At 45.6% G+C, this 11,366-nt stretch overlaps 1 protein-coding gene and 1 pseudogene across 1 annotated transcript in view; both read right to left on the bottom strand.

Annotated features, from left to right (window-relative positions):
• Positions 1-1,364: 1,364 nt before the first annotated feature.
• Positions 1,365-11,366, bottom strand: part of LOC147010447 (uncharacterized) — a 188,325-nt pseudogene continuing 178,323 nt past the window's right edge.
• The window catches only part of LOC147010450 (uncharacterized), a 71,818-nt gene continuing 69,013 nt past the window's right edge, over positions 8,562-11,366 (bottom strand). Inside the window, exon 18 of the mRNA XM_085860310.1 lies at positions 8,562-8,880. Within this exon, the coding sequence (XP_085716436.1) occupies positions 8,562-8,880 (319 nt within the window). The remainder of the gene's footprint in view (positions 8,881-11,366) is intronic.

Genomic DNA, 11,366 nt, shown 5'->3' with positions numbered 1-11,366 from the left:
AATTGTTGCACCTTGGATAGGCCGAGCGTCCACACGGCAATCGGGCCACAGATTCAGTATATGGTTGCGGAGTTTGGCTTTGTCCGTCTTAGCAATCGAACCATCACCAGATGCCAGCGGGAAAGATATGTTCGCCAGTGGGTACGCGAGCAGATCGTGGAGTGTTACATTGCTTTTCTCTCCAATCAACAGCAGTCGGTTGAAATTGCGAATGAACGTCATCTTTTCACACTTCGGCGTCTGCTGGTGGGGAGTCGCCGACTTGCCTCGCGCCTTCGAGAAAGTTGCCAATTTGGCCTTCGAAATCGGACTGAAGAATGGGACCTCACCCGAGAGAAGCCGATTACGCATGAATTGCACAACAGCATTCTCTCCCGTGACATACGCGTTCATCAAGTCCGCGGAAGTGGCTGGCGGTGCGATGACACCTGAAATGATATTGACGAGTTAAGGTGAGCGCCAGAGAAAGGGTTAATCATTTGAAGTACTGTGTCCATCACTTGTACCACAGCTGCTTCGTTCTTCTTCGAGCTCGACACATCCAAATCCTTTCTTGTTCGGGACTCGTCGTGGATACCCGCCATGGACTCACATTTCCTTGCGATTTCCGCACGTGCTGGTTGGGACAGGATCCACTTCTTCACAGCTGTGGTTTTCTGAGTGTAACCAATGATGCCTCCACTGGTCTTGCTGTCCCTATTTAAAGTCTGTTCTATGATCTGATCGCACGCAACACCACTAAATCCATAACGAGTATGCCGTTGGGCAGTCCATTTGCCGTCTATGCATGCTTGATAGGTGTCTGGGTGGGAGTGCTCTCGCCCGGCCATTTCCAGCCAGTAAACGGGTAAGTACCTTGCATAGTTTAGGTGATCGTATGCAAAGTACCAGGGCATTGACGCTCTCGTGATCGCAAGATGTTTCGGCCAGTTCGAAGTACGAGTTGCCCGTATAAGCTCTAATGCTATCTCCACCATTTCCAAGTAGGAGCACCAGAATGTGAATGTTTTGCTCGCTGTACATTGCTGCTGTCTGAAGTCGCTGTAGCATGTGAACATTTCCGAGACCTCTTCCTATGACAGTAACTGTTCGAACAACGGAGACGGAAACGTTTCCTGGAGATGCTCTATACACCTCTCGAATCGCACATGCATCTCCTCTGCGAGGGAGTCCATGAAGGCCTGGAAGCATAGTCTTCCTCACGCTTCGTAGACGAGCTTGTGACAGTGCAGACTCCTGTTATAGTGGTGGCCGTTTATTACTGAATTTGCAGAACGCTGAGCGACAATACCAGACTCTATTATGAGGTCTAGCAGACCTGCATCTCTGAATCTTTTACCGATCATGCCTCGGAAGCTCATGAGTTAGTGGAATTCGCAGAGACGAATTACCAACCTTTCTCTCAACTCCGGGTGCAACCAACGAATCTCCTGCGCCTTGCTGTAGATCGCAAGGTCGAAGACTAGAACTACTTCTTCACGTTCCAGTTTATCAGCCACATCGATGCTTTGGCGTAGGACCGTGTAAATGGTGTCCAGTTCCGTGGGTGATGCCTCGATCACAGGAAGGTAGATGATGGCTGACTTGGTCAACTCTTGATCCAGACGAAGGAGGGTGTTGTACCCAGTCCATGTCGGCAACCGCCCGTCCGTTTTCTGGACCGTTTTCATTGTGTAATAGAGCACATCCAGTGATAGCCTGTCCTCTTGCGACGGACTGATGTCAATGTCACAACTGTAAAAGGCTGTGGTCCCTTGCCTTTTCACGCCACCATACTTGAGAACGGGTGGCGTGTCACCAACTATTGACCGCTGACGACGACTAATTGGAGTCACTGGACGAGCGTGCTGAATCGGCTCAGAGGGTGCGTCTTGTATCATCAATCCATTGGTGTGGTGAGTGGTCCCATGACTAGTGAGGGTCTCCTCACTGAAATCGATGTTATCATACGCAAATATTGTCGGTACATTTCTGAGGCAGTTTGAGGGCAGTTTTCCCTCCTGATAAATCTGCAACAGTGCCAAAGCAGTTTCCAACGCCTGTGTAGTACTGACTGAGACACAATGCCCAAGCTTGTTGAGCAGTCCTAACAGTGGAGTAGACCAGTCCAATGTTTCACAGTCAGGCCCAATGCATAGGACTTCGGAGTAAACGTCTGACCCCTTGACGCTATAGAAACAACGTCTTGAAGAACAGAGAGCATTTTCAGATGAATATGCCGTGGGAGTTCCACAAATTTCTCCAGGGTTGGCTCGTCTGACAGGCCCGCTATCCATGCAACAAGGTTGTACAATGCAACAGGGATGGCTCTTTCAGCATTTGAAATGTCGAAGTCAGGAGCAAGTGGTGGCCATGTAATGTCCACACTTTGATGTTTGTTCAGGTTATCCCTCACCATGAGTGCTCCCGAGTATAGAACATGTAAATTGAGGCCTGAGTCACCCTGCTGTGGACCCTGGCTGGCTTCATCCTCTGTAGTTGACTCTGTTTCTGTTGTAGAGCTACTGTCTACAACAGCAGCCTGAGCAATGGAACCAATATCAATGTCCTTCATGTACACCACTTCGCTCTCAGACATTTTTGGTGGACGATAGAAAATCATGTCTGGGGACCGTTCCTGCAGTCTTTTCTTCAGTCTTGTTGCCTGGTAGTTGGCCTTATCCTGACCTTCGCATACTCTGAGTAGGTCATTGAACATCTCACACAACTTCTTCATGTGTATAGATTACTTTCCATCAATGTGTCTTACATTGATTACTTCATCACAGAAAATCTCAAATGTTGAGTCATAGTTCACTTTCTGAGTTTGGAGTTTACTTCCACTCTGTCTGTGGTATGTGTCATTCACATACTCGAAATAACATTTACGGTGATAACAAACTTCCAGTGCCACACAGTCTTTTTCCTTTATAGTTGTCATTATTCTCACATCACGTTCATCTCTCCTCTGCTCAGCAGTTTCCCTGAGCTTTCCTCCATCCTGTGTTTCTGCCAGGGACAACTGATCACGTTGAGATTTTCCATTGACACGGATGAATTTGTCTTTTTTTCTGGCATATGATACAAATTCTTGGCAGTACACCAGCTGATTTGCCAGCCACCCTTTCTACAGAGGTTCTGAGGGATTTTCTACGTATTTTGTGGAATGAGTGCCCCTCTTCTTCGAGTCCGCCCACTACCGCATTGGCTCTCGCAGAAACTGCAGTAGTGCTGGCTTCTGATTTCCTTGTCCTGGCTTCAGCGCGTTTTATATGATCCTTGTTTCAAAACGAGGCATAGCAGAACTGGTGACAGCGGGCATCCGCAGGAGGATCAGTCATTGGCAGCAGTTTCATAATTTGATCAGCCAGCAAACGGCATTTGTTGATCGTTTCACTATCTGTGGCATCGCACATAGCCTTCGCACACTCGCTCGCATACCTTACGCTAGCTCTTATCCGTGAATTGCGTCACTTTCTCATCATCCTTCGCGCCCAAGTGTATGAAACAACGCATATTTGGTTGTTGAAAGACCAAAAATCACTCGAAATCACACGACAACCATGGGTTCCGCCATATTGATTTGAGCGTTTACTGGTCGTTTCCTCCGCGATTACAAGCACGTCACGCCCACTTCACGGCAGTAATTTCAAATGGTAATAACTGTCGGTGTGTCAACTTGTGCATATGGAAACAAGTAGGAATTTCAATGGTGTGTTCTCATGAATGTACAGGGTGAATTTCGTTTCGATTGGTGATCTGCACAACAAAACTGAACGAACCGACCCACCTCCACATGACCTTTGTGGGCCGTTTGGCTCTATCATTCAGTTTTGTGATCATGATCAAGGAACAGAGCATGGAAGTCAGAAAGCAGGGACAGAAGACAGACAGACCACCGACATTTTGTCATTCTTTGTTGAATCGGCAAATAATGAACTAACTCAACGTTTCACACAAAGTGTTCTTGCGAGCCAAATGTACAAGGTTTCATCTTCAGACTTAACATTCCCAAGATATCGTCACACAAAGATACTTTATACTTTGAGCATTCCTTCTGTATAATTTTTTTTCTTCTGTTGAACATTCCTTCATGCTTGAAGGAAGAACCTTTTGCTTGCAAGATGTAAAAATGAGCAAAACCACTTCCGGTTCCGGTTTTGAGCGGCAAGAGGTCTCCTTCGGGGCTCCCTGCTGACATTCTCAAAGTTAAGTTCCGGTTGTTATTTGTCCCGTTTTAACTGTTTAATTTTCTCACCTACATGTTAATGTGTGTTCCTAGTTCGGTTTTGTTTCAAAAATCGTGCTATTTTGTGAGTATTTATGTCGACGTTCTCACCTGGTGTTTGAGGCCTAGTCCTAGGCTTGAGGCCTACCGGTTCCACTTGGTGTTCGATCGTTTTTTTTTTTTTGTTTGTTTGTTTTTTCTCCCCATTACCTTCAATTTCTATCCTCCCCATTACCTTCAATTTTCATCCTCCCCACTTTCCAAATATCCCCCATTCTCCCAACTAATCTCTTTCTTATCTCAAAAAAAAATAAAAAAAATAAAAAAAATAAACCCTACAACAACAACAACAACCTTCTCCCGATTCTGCTACTTCTTCCTCTTAACTTCCTCCTCGTCTTCCTCGATTTCTTTTTTTTTTTTTTTACACTTCCATGACCTAATCTGTTGAACTCTCTCATACATTAATATTAACAACAAAAACGATCTTATAATGCTTCATCTTCCTCTCTCACACATGTGGTACTCTTTACTGTTTCACAATGCACTACTCTTCTGCTATTTTAACAGACTGCTCTCATTTCGACCTCTCCTTCATTCCTTGCCTAAAAAATCCAACTATTACAGCGCTTCTTCTCTCCATGCTCTGAATTCGCCTTCATTGCATCCATCAAGAATTGTGTTAAATCGTATATCTGACCTAAAACTTTTAAAAACCACAGTTTGCCATGGATGCTCGCTTTCCATCAACCATTCTTTTTTTCCAACTTCAGTGCCAACTCACCCCCCTCACCCCTCACTCTCACTCTCACTCTCAAAGCAACCATCCCACTCTTCTCCCTCCAAGCCTCCCTGTCACCTCTTTCAAAAATTCCCCCTCACCTTTCTCCCACCTTTCATCCCCCTCACTCTTCCTTCTCTAAGTTGCCCCCCTCTCATCCACCAACCTGCCTCCCTCCACTGCCCTCTCACCTCCATCTCTTCACTCCACCTCCTCAAATCCTCAACTGCCATCTTCCTTGTCTCTTGTCCCCCCTCTCTCACAGCACCACACAGCCTTTTCTCCTCCTCATTCGGCCCCCTCGCCTCCCTATTCTGCACTCCCCCCCACTCCTTCAGCAACCCTCCTTACCTCCCCCTCGTCCCTCGTCCGACCCTCCCCCGCCCCCTCCACCTCCTGCACCAAAAGCCTCCTCCCCTACCTCTTCATTAAAAGTGTGGACCTCAAATATCCGGGGCCTTCGCTCAAACCTTTCAGATCTTTCCATGCAGGTTGCCACTGACAAACCAGACATTATCTGCCTAACAGAAACTTTCCTCTCCCAAGACGTGTCTGACTCCCAAGTATCTCTCCCTGGTTACTCCCTCTTACGGTATGACAGACCTGAGCCTCGTCCTGGTGGAGGTGTTGCTCTCTTCATCAAAGACTCTATTCCTCACTCTCCCTGCACTGCTCTCACTCCCCCACACCCCCAGGAATACCTCTGGCTTCGGCTTCCCCTCCACTCCCACCTCATGTTTATATGTGTACTGTACCGTCCACCGAACAGTGATGACTCCATCTACACCTCACTCTCCGAAAACATGGACCATCTTCTATCTTCTCATCCAAACTCTCTCTTCCTCTTATGTGGCGACTTCAATTGTCATCACGCCAGTTGGCTAGGTGTGGGTACCTCTCTCACCTGCCATGGGACATCAGCAAAAGCTTTCTGTGACTCATTGGGACTGACTCAATCGGTCAACTTCCCGACCCGGATCTCAACCAATGGTACTCCATCTCTTCTGGATCTGATTTTGACAAATTTCCCTGACAATATCTGCTGCTCTTCCTTCGCTCCAATTGGTTTTTCTGACCACGTCCTTATTAAAGTGGATATCTCTCTGGCTGTTATCAGAGAACCACCTCACCGCCGTCGAGTCTGGCATTTCACTCAAGCCGACTGGCAGGGTCTCCGAGCAGCCATCAAACTTACAGACTGGTCTCCTATCACTACTTTCTCAAACATCAACTCATCCTGGGAATTCTTTCAAAGAAACTTGCTCTCCCTCATGCACAGATTTATCCCCTCTCGTGTTCAGTTGTCTTACCCTTCCTCCCGCCCTTGGTTTACTGAAGCTTGTGGCGAGGCAGTTGTCCTGAAACAACTTGCCTTTGCCTCATGGAAAGCAAACCCAACTGAGGGCAATCTCAGTTCTTTCCACAAAGCTCGGAACAAGTGTGTATCTACCCTCAGGAGAGCCAGAAAACAACATCTTTCTCATCTCAAGTCTGAACTCTCAAACCTCTCTCCCTCCTCAAAATCCTGGTGGCGTTTAATCAAATCTGTTTCTGGTGTATGTTCCCCCTCCATCCCCTCCCTTACCTCAAATGGCCGCACTGCTGATTCCACACGTGATAAAGCTGAATGTCTAAACTCGGTGTTTGCAGCTAAATCTTGTGTCCCAAACCCATCACTATCTCTACCCACTTTACCCAGTCGCACCCAACTGTCCCTGGACTCTGTATCCTTTTCTCCTGACAAGGTGGAGAGCTTGCTTTCAAACCTCGAGTCAGATTCTGCAACCGGTCCAGACGGCATCAGCCCACGTGTCCTCAAAGCCTGCTCTTCTGCTCTTGCTCACCCTCTCTCTGTTCTATTCACCCTCTCATTTTCCCAAGGTCATCTGCCATCTGCTTGGAAATCTGCTAACATCACTGCCCTGCATAAAAAGGTGCAAAAACAGATCCCTGTAACTATAGACCAATCAGCCTTCTCCCAATCATCAGCAAGGTTATGGAATCCATCATCGCTTCAGACATGAAATCCTTCCTCTTCTCCAATGGCTTGATTTCCAATCATCAATTTGGTTTCAGACCAGGTCACTCTACCCTAGATATGCTGCTACTGCTCTCCCATCAATGGATGGAGGTCCTCAATGCCAGACAGGAAATCCGAGCCGTATCCCTGGACATATCACGTGCTTTTGACACAGTCTGGCACCCTGCCCTACTCACCAAACTCTCTGCCCATGGTATTCAAGGCCATCTCCACTCATGGCTCGCAGACTTCCTCTCCTGTCGCAGTCAACGTGTGGCCCTAAATGGAGTTCTTTCATCCCCTCTTCCTGTGCAGGCTGGAGTTCCTCAAGGTAGCGTTCTGGGCCCTGTTCTTTTTCTGGTTTTCATCAATGATCTCTCGGACTCTCTGGAAAATCCTCTATTTCTCTTTGCCGATGACTCAACCCTCTGCCGTACCATCTGTCATCCCTCAGACCGGCAAGCAGCAGCTTCTTCGCTCACTGCAGATCTGGATAAAATCACAAACTGGTCCAACACGTGGAACATGTCTTTCAATCCAGACAAATCTCACACTCTCACTATGTCTCTTCGAAAGGACCGTTTACAAAACCCCCCATCCACTTTCTCAACAATCCTCTGGAAGAAGTCTTTTCTTTCAAGCTTCTGGGTCTCACTATCTGCCATGACCTTTCCTGGGAAAGTCACATTTCCAACCTTGCCTCAAAAGCCAGTCGCCGACTGGGAATCCTCCGTCGTGCAAAGTCCTTCCTCGGCCCTCTTGAGCTCCTGACCACTTACAAAGCTTTTGTCCGTAGCCTGATGGAGTACTGCTCTCCCCTCTGGGCTGGTGCTCCTGCCTCCCACCTTTCTCGACTTCACGCTGTCGAAACCAGGGCTTTTAAGATCATTGGCATCTCCCGCAATGAAGCTGAGTCTTTGGGCCTCTCACTCAATCACCGCAGGTTGGTCGGTGGTCTTTCTGTCTTCTACCGACTCCTCTCCAGCCTTGCCCCCTGCTCTCTCTGCGATTTGTCCCAACCACATTTCCACAGGGCGCTCAAGGTCCGCCAACAACCCCCTTCTGGTAAAACTACCAAAATCACGAATCACTGCTCATCTTCACTCTTTCATTCCTCTTTTTTCCCGCCTTTGGAATAAACTTCCTCACTCTATTCTTTCCCATTCTTCCCTTCAGGCTTTCAAAACAGCTGTTCACCACCACCTCTTATCTTCCCCAATCCAAATCCTCGATCTTTTCTACCCCCGATAATCCACCCAAGCCCACTTCCTTCAATTCTCCTGCTTTCCTTCCTGAAAGTCCCTTTAATGTCCATCTTCCCCTCGCCATGTTCCCCGTCCCATCCCCATCCCTCTCCCTTCCACAGTTCACCTGTGTCTGTTCCCCAATGTTTTGTCCCTTCCACTCCCGCCCCTCTTGTCTCATGCCTCCTTGCTGTGAGTTGTGTGTTAGCTCTCATACGAGCCTCGACCAAGGTATACAAAAAAAAAAAAAAAAAAAAAAAAAAAAAAAAAGCTTCATACAATTTTAAGTGATTGACCAGAAGTTTTAAGTCAGAAACAAGCAAACCAACTCAACCAAGCAAAATAATGAGATTTTCTTTGGAGAACACTGAAAACCAAAGGGATAATGAAGAAGAATGAGAGAGTGGATGCCAGACAAATAGAAGAATATTGTGGTACACACACAACAATAACAAGCATTTTAAGGCCATTTTCCCTGCTGGAGCGGGGGTTAGCCTCGTCTTGTGGTGGAGTCAGATCCAAAATATTGCCTTGTTTGTACCCATTTAGAATCAACAGCAGAAGGCTCACCTGAACGGCGATTTTCTTTCCCTTCTTGTGACTGTGGTTAAATGTCGATTTGAAAAGGCTGAGATAAAATGAAACAGCATAATTAGAAAGTGGCAGTTTCCTCTCGATATCTGACAAACAGCTTAAACAAAAACCACAATATTATCTCAACTCTGATCAAACAAAGATAAATAAATGGTTACATGAATGAATTGCAAAGAAAAATGCAAAGATGGAAAGACAATGTCGATAGTTTGATTGGTGGAGAAAAAGACAGGAAATTAATTAAATGGGATCAATATGTTATTGTTATTCCCATCGCCCTCTGCAGGGTAAGAGGACACATAACCTTTTGATACCTGAAAGGTTACCTCTGAACAGGTTGCAAAGTCCTGCTAAGGTATCCAGGACACCAGCAAACAAATTACCAAGGGACCAGACATGGCAAGCTCCAGAGATAATTCACCAAAATAGCATCCATAAAATTGGATTATCTTTTCCTTTACTCTTTCCTATGAAGGTATTTGCAAAATAACAGCTTTCCATAATTTGGGATTCTGAAAATAAAGAATGTACATTAAACTTGGATATCACTCTGTTGATGTCAACAATTATCACATTTTGTAAGGAATACTTAACTGAATATTTCAGACTTTACTCTGAAGGTGAATACAAAATACAAGCTTCCTATGAATTTGCATTCCTACGATGAGGAACACAGAACAATTTAACAAATCGCTTTTTGATTGTGTCATTTGATGACATTGCTAGTTATGAATAACTAATTACTCCAGACACTTCAGGGGCAAATTTCAGGTTAATTTGATTTGTCATTGTGGAGATACTGAGAAGGTGAAACGTTGAAACAGTTTGTTTTCTTCAGATTTTTTGTATACAATGAAGAGGCTCATGGAGGAGCTTGAACATAAAATGGTTCAGGACATAACAGAACAAAGGAACATTAGAAAGAGAAGAGGGGGGGGGGAGGGAGGGACGGAGAGCCAGTGGTAGGAAACGGAAAAAATAGAGGAAGACTTGGAGAAATAAGGGATGTGAGGAAGACTGATGGCTCGGGGAAGGCACACTGGGTGGATAAGAGATACAGACACAAACTGTCATAATGTCAAGTTGTGGGAAAATGACAGTTCGAGACCAGTCGTATCACTGATTCACTTGTCACGCTGCACCAAGCTGATCCCTCCCAAAATTCGGAAATTAACCAAATTTCACAGAATACTTAAATATATATCTACTACTGGGGTATGTTTACACATTGTGTAGGCATATGAACCGTGCTTCCCCATTGTCTTGGGTCGCTCACCTGTATTTGATTTTTCATTTATTTTAATTTATTTATATATTCATTCATGGATGCTTTCCGATGGTTCTGTGATTTTTTCCCCCAGGTGTATCAACTTTGATGTCGATTGGCACATAAAATTACCATGCTTCCCCATTATCTCTGATCGCTCACCTGCATTTTTTTTCATTTATTTATATTTTCATTTATGGATACTATCTGACAATTCCGTGATTTTTCCTGAATTGTGTAATTTGATTTACAAGTGATTCTTCACCACTGAGAGATAGGAGTAAAAACTGTACGAGGTGTGTTTAAAAAGTATCCAACTTAATTTTTCGTGCATAAACAAATTAAGCTAGGGAGGCGTGGTTTGGTGCACGTATGGAGGCGATCGTAATCCATATGCGTGAATATTTTCCAGCATGCAGAAGCTGTCAGTAGCCGACAGACCGCCGATGAGTGAGGAAGTGTAAGTGAGCGCCGTCGGATTTTCGTTTTTGACAAAACGATGGATCACTGTGGTCTCATCGCCAGTGATCACTGTGTTTCAGAAGTTGGGATCGCTGTTCACAGTCTCCAGCATGTCCTATGCGATCTCCAAACGGAGTTGCTTCTGCTCGATCGTTAGCAGCTTTGGCACGAACTTCGCTGAGATTCTCCTTAAGCCCAAATCCTCAGTCACAATGGAATGAATGGATCCAATGCTGACGCCCGCCTCGTCTGCAAGTTCTCTGATCATGATTCGACGATCCTGCATCAGCAGGGTCCTCACTTGGTCAATGACGATCTCATTTCGGGATGTTGAGGGCCAACCAGAACGTGCTTCACTTTCCACTGATGTGCGACCATCTTTGAAGCGGTTGTACCACTCTTTTATCTGTGTGGTGCCCATTGCTTTGTTCCCGAAGGCCTGTTGAATCTTGCGGATCGTTTCCACTTTGGAATCACCAAGCTTTACACAAAATTTGATGCAGTAGCGTTGTTCAAGTTTTTCCGTCATTTTGTCAAAAACGAAAATCCGACGGCGCTCACTTACACTTCCTCACTCATTGGCGGTCTGTCGGCGACTGACAGCTTCTGCAGGCGGGAAAATATTCATGCATACGGATTAGGATCGCCTACATACGTGCACCAAACCACGCCTCCCTAGCTTCATTTGTTTATGCACGAAAAATTAAGGTTGGATACTTCTTGAACACACCTCGTATGTATATATATATATATATATATGTATATACAGTATATATATATATATATATATA

This window comes from Eptatretus burgeri, chromosome 16, assembly GCF_056783735.1.
Source record: "Eptatretus burgeri isolate ZD-2024b chromosome 16, Ebu_testis_v1, whole genome shotgun sequence".
NCBI lineage: Eukaryota > Metazoa > Chordata > Myxini > Myxiniformes > Myxinidae > Eptatretus > Eptatretus burgeri.
Note: the sequence above shows the minus strand (reverse complement) of the source record. Positions and strands in the feature narration are given on the sequence as shown.